Source organism: Merops nubicus, unplaced genomic scaffold (assembly GCF_000691845.1).
Source record: "Merops nubicus isolate BGI_N331 unplaced genomic scaffold, ASM69184v1 scaffold23607, whole genome shotgun sequence".
NCBI lineage: Eukaryota > Metazoa > Chordata > Aves > Coraciiformes > Meropidae > Merops > Merops nubicus.
In genome coordinates, this window is record NW_008621304.1 from 1 (window position 1) to 11,352 (window position 11,352).

Genomic DNA, 11,352 nt, shown 5'->3' on the forward strand with positions numbered 1-11,352 from the left:
TCAGAATTACTGACTCAGTAGGTCCCATCTCAAGTCCTCAAGCTCCAGAGCTCAAGGAAACTTTCAGTTCTAGGCAAGCTGTTATTTCACAAGCCAAGGTCACGTTGGACAGGAAAAGATCACTTCAAAGAAACTTGAACAGTGACAACTTCTGGAAATAAATTGAAAACATTGACACTGCAGATAACCCTGAGTTGTAAATTTTCACATGGTTCTTTTTAACTTCATATGTGCTTTGTTTTACTGCCAGAAGCAGATTCAGTTGTGGATCCATCCCATCCTACTGTCTGCCACAGAGCTATTTCAGACAGTCTTCCTACCCTAATTATGAGTAAGTCAGAGAGGTCACATGCCAGTGAGTTGCAGGAGGTTAAGTTTGTTGCAAAGTGCCTCCTACTGGCATTTTAACAGAAGGAACTTTGGCCTGTAAAACAGACTGGAGGTGCAATGACATAAGGTAGGAGATTTCTCACTCAGCAAGATAAATCAGAACCTGTATTTAAAAATCAGCATACATCTTCTGGTATCTTAAAAATAGAAGCTGACTTTCTTTCCCCTTTCTCCAATAAAGGTTTATGGGCAGAAGGAAAAAAGTCATTGACTTGCCTGAAATTCTTCACTCCTTGTTAAATATTTATAGTTCTGAACCCTCAGACACAGCACAGGGAGAACAGAGAGCATAGGCCTTGTGGCACAGGCTGAACTCCAGCAGAGCAGTGTACATACTGAGAACAAGCCCAGAACACACAAACATCTGTGCCAGCATCAGAACTTCAGGAGGGAGACAATACCTTCTCAGTGACAGCTGTCAGGACCATGGCATGGGTCATCATTGATTCTCCAAAGATTAACCGTTCTGCTTTGTTCATGTTCTTGACAGACACACCAAACACCAGCTCATGGTTAAATCTAATAGAAAGCCACATAAGCAATATGAAAAAGGATGCAGGGAGAATTCTCACTGGTTAATCAGGGATTCAGACTGCACTGTGCCAGGAACCAGAGCACATGCAGGCAAGTTCAGCTATTTTGAATGTCAGAATAACTGCAAAAACTGACCCCTTTAGGAGTTTCTCTTACCAGACACTGGACAATTCAAACGAGTAAGAATATTTAATCATCACTTGTAGTGCATCTTTAAAGGACTCAGATTTCAGTTAATAAGTGCAAAAAAAGAAAATTCTGTTGCTGCTGACTTAAATATACTCTTTTGGGGTCTACATAATCAAATATATGTTCAAATTAGTTTCTTAAGCAGCTAAAGGACTGTTTATGTCCTAGCCAAGTATCCCATGTGGTATTCTGCTTAGATTTTCTACTTACATATTCAGGTCATTGATTCCCAGCTTGCCATAGAAGTGCTTTGCAACATCACAGCCAAACCACACAGCCTGGAAATGGAAGGCAGAGTCATATCTAGGCCACAGCCCAGTGAGTTTTACATCACAAGACTTGCACCATGCCATCCCTGAAGAGAAACCAAACCAACCTCGCCATCCTTAATAGATGCTGCAGCTAATTTTTTCAAGACCTCCACGGGCTGGTTGTTGTAGAGGGTTTTCCTCCCTCCTGCCATGTTGCCCAGGTACTCCACTGTGTACAGCCTGTTGTACGGGTTCTGAGGCCGAGGGTCGTTCACCAGACAGATCTGCCAAAAAACAAGGTGCCAGAAATTCAGGTGAACTTAACTGAAGTCTTTGAGAAGTGAATCTACACAGATTTCAGCCTGTCCCAGCTAGCTGTCTATCCCATTAGCAGACAAGCCACTTGGCTGACACACCAGGCTTTTTTTAAGGTTTTCTTTGCTTCTTGTTTTATAAGTTCACCTCATAACTGTTGACATAGAAGCTCTGGATGTTATTTGTGCTTTCTAATGGCTGTCTTGTGGCATTTTAATGACCAATTAGCTCATTGCATATTTTATCATTACAAAACCACCGTGGAGGTGCAAATTGAAGGGTAGAGCACAAACAGGGCAATGGGGAAACAAACAGGGTCACCCATGGAGCAGGACCCACCCCACACAGTGCAGTTACAGGAGTGGATTGTACACTTGCAACAGTGAAAAACAAAAATAGCCTTGGGAAGCAACCACCTTTCAGCAGCCCAACCTTGTCCTCCATGTTGAAGTAAGGCTTCACATGCTCGTTGTAGAACTGGACTGGTGTCATAGGGCCATATTTGTGGTAGTTCTTCTCCTTATCCCGGAACTCCCAGCAGAAGGTCTCTGGAGGGCTGCCCAGACAAGTACTCACTATTCTGAATACCTGCCCAGAGAAGCAAACAGCCATGAGCTTGATGAAACGTGCAGGTCTGCCCCTCCTGCCACAGCAATGCCACTGAGGAATGGATTTCTCCATGTGAGAACCAGCTGGAGAAATGGGATCTTAACAGTCACCTTTGAAGAACATGAATAAACATACACAAGTTATTTGCATTCAGCTCTGGATATCTAGGTGTTTCAGCAGCTCAGAAACAACCAGAAAGGTCACAGGAAAATCCACAGAATCTCTCTCCACTTTACGTTCTCAGGCAAACCATCAGGCAAAACAGAAGCTGAGGGTTTGACAAATACCAGCTTATTCCAGGAACACAGCAGCCAAAAGCAAAAGCCAATACACTGGCCAGTCTCATTCCAATATTTCCCAAGTTATCTTGTTGGAGGAGTTTCAAAACACTTTCCCAGTGCAACAGAAACTTTATCAAACTGATTGTAGAAAGACTCCTGCCTTCAGCATCACCTGGTCTACAAGGTGGTTTGCCCCATGCAGAGACAAACCAGACCTTCTAACATGCACACAGCAAAGCATTTAATCCTAGCACTTCCCCTGACTAGTGTTTTTCCCCCTGTACTGTTAATTTGGATTTCAAAGATGGGCCTTCTTTTCAAAAGCCTAGAATAAATAATCTTGTCTAATACATTTAAGAATGTCTTGGTTTAGAGCTGAGCTGGCAGGTTATATAATTTCATTCAAGATCCCTGCCTGCTGACTGTAATGTCCTTTGCAGCCAGCAGCTTTGTGCTGATTTTTAGCACAATGAGGTGACTGGATTTCAAGTCATCAGGCTCCTCATAAATCAGAATATGAAACTGCCCTCCAGAATCAGTTCTGTGCTTTCTCCCAGGGCTTATTGTATTTTGTGCTATCTCACAGGCACTGTAACCAGATGACTCTTCAGGGACAGTTAGCAGGACCTGCCACAGGTACTCTGAGGACAGAGTATTTAAACAGGTTTGAATCTGTTTTCCTTCAGCTCTGTCCATATCTTGAGCACAAATCAAGTCTTTTCCTTGCAAGGAACCAACAGGTTATTTAAAATAACAGAAGGGAAGGTGAAATTTCAGCTGCACCTTCTGCACTAGGACCCAATGCCTGTGGTTGGTGCCAACTTTCCTCAGCTGTGAGTCTTCACACCTTCCCCTCCTTGACTTCCTGGGAGACCAGACAGAAAGCCTGTCCCAAAGCTGACTTACTCCTTCTGGAGCTTGCTGAGCTGATTTAGATGGATCCTAAGGCTCCATAAGAACGAGGTTTGTGCTGGTGTGCACTTTGATTACAAAAGGAGTGCAGTGTTCATGCTAAATAACACTGTTGGGCTGTGCACAGAATACAAATAAAGGTGTTTTTGCTCCAAGCAATTTAAGAAAACAAGTGGAGAGATTAATTACAGGTTGAAACGAGGGTGTGCACTTAATGTGTGAGTTCTTCCAGTAGAAACATTTATTTCTCAATAAATATGTTAAAGAGCAAATGTAAACCCCTAAATGACTATAAATATTTAATTTTGCACATACTGCACAAAAGGTAGATTTGCTGTGGCTACACCCACGTTACCTCAGATAACCCAAAGTGGTGAGGGATGAGGCTATGAAAACAAAGTAAGAAAAACAACTAAAAGGAGAGCAAGGAGCAAGCATGCTCCAGCCAGAGGAGGGGAAATGGAGACAGAAGTCTCAAGCCAACAGAGGCCATGGAGCCTGGGAATGGTCTCCCTCAATTGTTTTGCAACCACACCCATCATAGGCTCTCTTAGTATCTCACAAGCTTCCTCTATCAATAAATAAGCAGACATTTTAACTAAAGCATGACTTCCATCATTCTAGCAACAACTAGAACCAAGATAAGGTAAAGATACTGTGGCTTGTGCCAAAAGCCAAGATGAATGAGGAGGGGAAAAGGATGCTCCCTATAATGAAGAGTCTACAAAGGAGAAGAGTGAAGGAAGAAGAATTCAATCCCATGCACTGCACTGATTTCAACTTCTGACCTGCTGTGTGCTCTGCTTCACTAAGAAGAATGTTTGTACAGTTCTGGAGTGAATGTTTAATCCTGTGTTCCAGTACAACTGCCCCATTTTAACTAGAGCACTGCCTCCCAGCTTGAGCAAAACAAAATTTGCTATGCAAATAAAACCTCACAGAACAAACCCAAGTTCTGCTTTGCCACAACCCAAAACCAGATGCAACACCACTTATATACATATAAACACAGGAAATAAGAGTGGTCTGAAACCAAGTGGCTTTAAAGTATACAAGACAGGTGCAATTGCACATTTCAATTACAGTAATTATTGACAGTAAATCCACTTAAGCTTCAAACAACTGTTACCACTGCAAGAGGAAATACTGTGTTAACTCCAGACAATTAAGCACAACCTTTTTACAGAACAAACTGCAATCAGTTAATGAGTCTTTAGTGCTGGTTCCAGGATCCCTTATCAGAGGGCAAGAGGCTCTAAACAAGAGACATTTTCCAGTGAACTGTATGTCACTGCCCTACAAATGAACATCTCTAGGAAGCTTTTGATGTCTGCTGTAAAATCTTCCAAGAGCTTTTGGACACACATTGGATATAAATTATATTAATAAACTTTTGAACAAAGTGGTGATTTGCAACATACTGGGGTAGGCTCAAAGCACAGAATTACTGCTCATCTTAAGGCATGTGTTTTGTAAGTTTCCATTTCAATGGTACAACCCAAAGAACAAAAATCAATTTCTAATCTAATTTTAAGGTTGGATAAAAAAGCTACAGGTTTTTACACTCAGTGCAAAGATGAATTTCCAAAACCCAAACCTATTAATCATTACTTGCCTACCAGTGGAGCTGTCTGAAGCTTTACAGAAATAGCCCAGGGTAGGTTCTGCCTAACTGATTTTTACTGGTTTGCAGAAAAACTGTCACACAACCAAAACACCTGACCTTTTGAGCCATTCAGTAAGAGCCATTAAAACCATTGGGTCATTTTGCATTGTATTTTGAGAAACAAATGAATCAGAATCATTTTTGTTGGAAAAGACCTTTAAGATTCAGTCCAACCATCAACACAGCACTGCCAGGTCACCACTAAACCTTTTGTTGTTCTTCTCTGCTCTCTTGTGGGGAGTTTCTGCAACAACACTTGTGCTGTCAGATTTTATATTCAAAGCCATGAGAATGCAATTTCCCACCTGCCTTTTTCCTACTGTTTAGACAACTGAGAGGACACTATTTTGATCTCTCAAGATGCAAAGTGCTGCTTCCCTACAGAAAGGGCAGATGTCTCTGTACGATGTCATAGTTGTCTGGAAGTATCAGAAAATTTCAGCATGAGATAAGCAACAAGCCACTCCAGGAAAATCCACCTGAACACCTCCAGGCATGTTGTCATACAAAAAAGTCCTATTTAGGCAAAAAAAGGCACTTGTTTTGGCTGATCCAATAGCTATAGCTAGAACAAGAGTAAGCAAGAAATCTCATCCATCTCATCCTCAAGTTCCAGGAGGATTCATGTCACACATTTACCTCTTCTATCATGGTGTCCATTGCAGCACAAAGCTCTCCTTTCATTGTTCCAATTTCCACCATATTTCTTAGCTGCAAACAATATTCTCTCATCTGTTTAAAGAGAAAGTCATTATAAGATATGAAAGCTGACACCTAAGTAGGTTTTAGAACTTCCTAGTGGGTTCTTTCAAGCATCTAATTTACCCTTCATAACATGTTTTCAAGATTAAAAGAAAATCCCTTTCAGAGGCTTTGTTAGATATTTTTAAAAAAATCAAGATAGTTGAATAACTTAAAAATAAGAGGACTCCAAAAATCTCACAAAATAAATCAGAAATTAACAAGTAGTTGCAACCCAAATACTATTTTCCAGCCATTGATCTGAAGCTCACAGCCATTAGCTTTTATTTCTCCAACTGCTGCCACAACATCCATCCACATCCCCATCTCTGTGACTCAGAACAAACTGTCCTCATACTGTAAAATTTATTTTGCAATTCTAATGCATAATTGATCTCTTGGTTGATAAGAGGAGCAGAGTATTTCCCCACTGCATGCAGCACTGCAGTAAGAGCAGCATGTGCTTCCCATTACTGTCACCATCCATAAGGTCAGGAACAGTGAGTGGGGCTCCCTCCAGACCTGCTGCTTTGCTATGCCCAAGACTAGAATAACATTAATACCACTCATCATGTTTAAGCTCATTTTAGTACATATTTTACATTTTTAATGTGGATTTCAGCAGGCAATTTTCCCTGAGCACGTAGCCTGTGAACTGGAAAAAATACCATAGCTTACTATAAATAATGCTTTAATTGCCTTTTTATGTCCCTCCCTACACTGGCATCTTCCCAGATGAATTCATATCTGCAGTTCAGGGAGCAAGCTTACACCCTCCCTCAGACAAAGCTGCACACTCTATACTGAAAGCTGATTGTTAGGCTTTTGTGTTTTGAAAACACATTTTTGAAAACCTTTGGACCAAATTTGGCAGTAATCTCTAGAAACCTTGATATACTGATAGAAGAACTAGAGAGGGGGCAGAAAAAAAGTCACCTAGATGCCAAGTGCTAGCTTTGCAGAAACAGACTTAATCAGCCAGACATGAAGTTACAATTTTTTTTTTAATTTGAGGATGGGAACAATGTCTACTAAAACCACGGAGTACTTTCAAGCTGAAGCCTGGCAGTGGCCATATTCCACAAACACACCTTCCTGCTCCATGTTTCAAGATCAACATCAGACTTGACTCATGTATCAGGCTGCTTTTTGAATAAAACCAAGTAAAGTTGCTGAGATGCACTTAATACTTTGGTCAATTAAGAGAATTAAGTTGGCTAGGAATGCTTGGAACAAGTTCATTCTTATCCCCTCCCCCTAACTATATAATCTAAATCAATTTTACCTTATGATTCAAGATCTCATTCATCCTTCTAGTGGCCTCTGTGGTATGAGACTCCGGGAAGTATTTCTTGGGGACAACACCATACTTTTCTAAAAGAAAGTAATAAAACTATGGGTTACCAACTGTCTTTTCCACCCAGTAATATCCTAGTGCTTCTGCTTATACCCACATAAAAGCTGAATGTAGTTGGGTTTTGTGCAGATAGAAGGGAAAGCCTCTTAGTTCAAGGTTAAAATGTAAACTTGGAATACTTTAATCTGTGACTGAACCTTGACCTCTGTGGTGGGTTAACCCTGGCTGAGCAAGGGATGCCCACCAAGCCACTATCACCTTCCCCCTTTCCTCTCCCTCCTCCACAGAGCAAAAGGGGAAAGGGAAATAAGATGGAGGCAACACCCTTGTGGGTAAAAACAAGGGCAGTTTAATTAGAAAGCAAAGCCAAGCAATGCCATGGGCAGAAGCAAAGAAAAAAAACAGATTTATTCTCTCCTTATCAGCAGGCAATGTCTGGCCCCTTCCTGGGAAGCAGGGCTCCAAAACACATAGCAGTTGCTCTGGAGGACCAAGGAGCAGATGCCCCCCTCCTTTCCTTTCTACTGGCTTTATAGCTGAGCTGCTGTCCTGTGGTCTGGAATATCCCCCTGGTCAGTTTGGGTCAGCTGTCCTGGTTCTGTTCCCCCCAGGCTCCTGCCCCCTCCTATCCCCCTGCAGGGGGTAACATTAAAAGAGCCTTGGTGCTGTGAGCACTGCTCAGGGGTAGTCACAACATGAGTGTGATCAACACTCCCAACAAAATCCCTGCACCACGAGGGCTGCAATGGGAAATCAGCTCAGCCACACCAACACAACCTCTTATCTGCATTCCACAGGGGTACCAAAAAGTGGAATCCCTGAACTACTCAGTATCTTTTAATTCAACACTTCAAAGTTCTAAAGCAATTAGTGCTTTTAAAGAAGCTCTTTTCACCAGAAAAAAAGATAACTTGAAGATTAATCTCCTGAAGCATCTTCTAAAGAAGAGAGCCTCCTCTGAACTCTGTGTATTTTATCAAAGGTGAAGTGGCCAGCTCCCCAGTCTCCTTTCCTCCTCAACTTTTACAAAACACCAGCAGCAACTCAATGGCTTCCTAAATTATGGAACCAATCTAAGATCACACCATACAAGGCTCTGGATGTAACAGCAGCATCCAAAATCTTCTCCCTGCTGATTAAATATTTATAACAATTGGATGGGGAAAAATGTAACCTCCAGGCTTCAAGAAACAAATCCCTTTTGTGATTCTAAGCTCACATTATTGCTTGTTGATTCACAAAGGTGTCACATTGTTTCACAATACAAATGAAAGCAAACAGTAGTGTAATTCAGCCATGGAGAAAAACCTCCTCAATCAACATAAGGAAGATCTCACTTAAGCTGGATCTTTGTAAGACCAGCATTGCCACATTCCACATCATTTCCCACTCACTGATCTTTATGCCATCTTTCCTCAGGCAACCCCAAGTAGTTTTGTTTGTCTTATAAACACAACTTAAATTAGCAACACTTTTCTCCCCCCTTACCATGTGCCCTAAAAATTGTGCAAATGGATACAACTAAGCAATGTTGAGTTGATGAATGAAGTAAAATGGGATTGAACTTTTTTACTAAATGGACAGTCTGGGATCTCTGTTTCTGTTGATCTTCTGAGTTTCTGTCATCAATATGCAAGAGTGGAGATCCCAGACAAGATTTAAGCTTTATATTTAGAAACAGGCATGCAAGAGGTATTTAATTAAGTAGCAACTAGTGGCATCATGTTCCTTAGCAAACTGCCAGGTCTCAAACTCTATTTCTTCTTCTACTTTGTTTGTCATCTCTCAAACCAGTGTGCAATTCCAGGAAGGGCTCCTAGCGACCAGTTCTCTTACCAATAATGTTAACCAGCATATCCCACTGTCCACCATCATTTGTGGGGTTGGAGAGCAGGAATTGTACCAGTCTTCCTTCCACAGGCTCCTTTTTCTGAGCTGTTTCCACAAAAGCATTTAAAAAGTAGTAACAACGTTCAACCTGGAACAGACAGGCAGGAAAAACAGAACTTTTAAGTGTGACATTGTGACACCCTGAGTATTCTGTTCTTCAGAAGTCCTAACTAGACAAAGCCACCTTCTGCTCACCCACTGAACTCCTAGAATTCCTCTAGAATTCCAGGTTTTACCCTATAAACTTTTTTATATCACAGACCAAATATCTAGGAGTGTGTTAGCAGAGAGCTTGAGGGTAAGGGAACAGGAAATGTGAAAGAAGTCATGCAATGAACCCTGGCCCACACGAGTACTAGATTTTCTCTAGCAGGCACACAGCTTGCAGACCTGAACACAACCATGACTGAAAGCTCAACAGAAAGTTGCAGTCATGTTCCCTGCAGCTCCTACATGTAACTTTTGAAACATGCACAGCACTTGAAAGAAGACTTTCACTGTTCCAAAGCATCAATCTCTTCACAACTTTCTTCTCAAGCTCAATGTCCCATTTTGCATGGTCTGCATTTAAAATATTTAAAGAACCTTTGAAGTTTCTTTTCATGTATGTTTGCCACCTGAACTGTTAAGATGGTCCAGCCTAAAAGAAGTTCTATCTCAGTAAGCTGACTGTGTAAGCTGCAGCATAACCTGCAGCCCACACTACTGTACCTTATCCCAGAAAAAGAGATAGGACTGGCTGAATTCAAACTCCTCGATGTTGTATTTCTTCATGAAGGGAAGACGCATGGCATTGAGACAGGAGAAGATCCAACACCTCCCTGAGAGACCAAAGGAACAAGAATTAAGCTGGAACATCCATACTCAAGAGCTGTGTAACTTGTTTAGAATCATAGAGGTGTTTTGGCTGGAAGAGACCTTCACAACCATTGAGTCCAACAGTTCCTCCAGCACTAGGGCACCACTGACCCATGTCCCTCAGCACCACATCTCCACAGCTTAGAAACCCCTCCAGGGATGGGGACTCCACCAGGCAGCCTGGGCCAGCTCTGGACAACCTTTTTGGGGAAGAAATTGTTCCTCATGTGCAACCTAAACCTCCACCAACACAGCTTGAGTCTGTTTCCTCTTGTCCTATTGCATCTTCCTTGGAGGAGAGACCAATCCCCACCTGGCTCCAACCTCCTTTCAGGGAGTTGTTGAGAGTGAGGTCTCTCCTGAGACCTTAAACATAAGACTCATGACATAGCTCCACCTCAAGTCTTTGGCTCACTATTCTAGCTGAGCTTGTAAAGTACCAAAAAGCTCGAATTCAAACTCCTCGATGTTGTATTTCTTCATGAAGGGAAGACGCATGGCATTGAGACAGGAGAAGATCCAACACCTCCCTGAGAGACCAAAGGAACAAGAATTAAGCTGGAACATCCATACTCAAGAGCTGTGTAACTTGTTTAGAATCATAGAGGTGTTTTGGCTGGAAGAGACCTTCACAACCATTGAGTCCAACAGTTCCTCCAGCACTAGGGCACCACTGACCCATGTCCCTCAGCACCACATCTCCACAGCTTAGAAACCCCTCCAGGGATGGGGACTCCACCAGGCAGCCTGGGCCAGCTCTGGACAACCTTTTTGGGGAAGAAATTGTTCCTCATGTGCAACCTAAACCTCCACCAACACAGCTTGAGTCTGTTTCCTCTTGTCCTATTGCATCTTCCTTGGAGGAGAGACCAATCCCCACCTGGCTCCAACCTCCTTTCAGGGAGTTGTTGAGAGTGAGGTCTCTCCTGAGACCTTAAACATAAGACTCATGACATAGCTCCACCTCAAGTCTTTGGCTCACTATTCTAGCTGAGCTTGTAAAGTACCAAAAAGCTCACAAGTTCAGAAATCTTTTGCTGTAACTGCAGGTCTCAGCTGATTTTATCTGAAGACCACAGGAGAGGTAAATGCTGGGAATCTGCTAACAGTTACTAACTCGGGAGGATGCTGCAGGCATTCAGTTTTGCTCTACAGCCTGTCAGAAGGACTCGAGAAGCGGCCACAGCTCCCAGGAGCGCAGCCGGCGTTACACCACCCCCTCCCCGAGCGCCAGAGCCGCCGCGGGACCGCACCCGGGGGCCGGGAAGCCGCTTACCGGAGTTCTTCTGGTTGGTGACGGGCTTGCCCTCGGCGGGCACGGCGTGCTGGAAGACCTGCACGGTGTCCTGCACCACCTGC

The 11,352-nt window shown here is 42.7% G+C and overlaps 1 protein-coding gene across 1 annotated transcript; it reads right to left on the minus strand.

The window, feature by feature from the left end:
- Positions 1-791: 791 nt before the first annotated feature.
- Positions 792-11,348, minus strand: BLMH (bleomycin hydrolase; the record flags this gene model as incomplete). Its single annotated transcript, XM_008944450.1, has 9 exons — positions 792-909; positions 1,324-1,391; positions 1,490-1,648; positions 2,112-2,267; positions 5,787-5,879; positions 7,174-7,262; positions 9,082-9,223; positions 9,847-9,956; positions 11,270-11,348. Coding segments are annotated over 9 exons (1,014 nt in total), but the record flags the coding sequence as incomplete, so codon positions are not given.
- Positions 11,349-11,352: the final 4 nt, after the last annotated feature.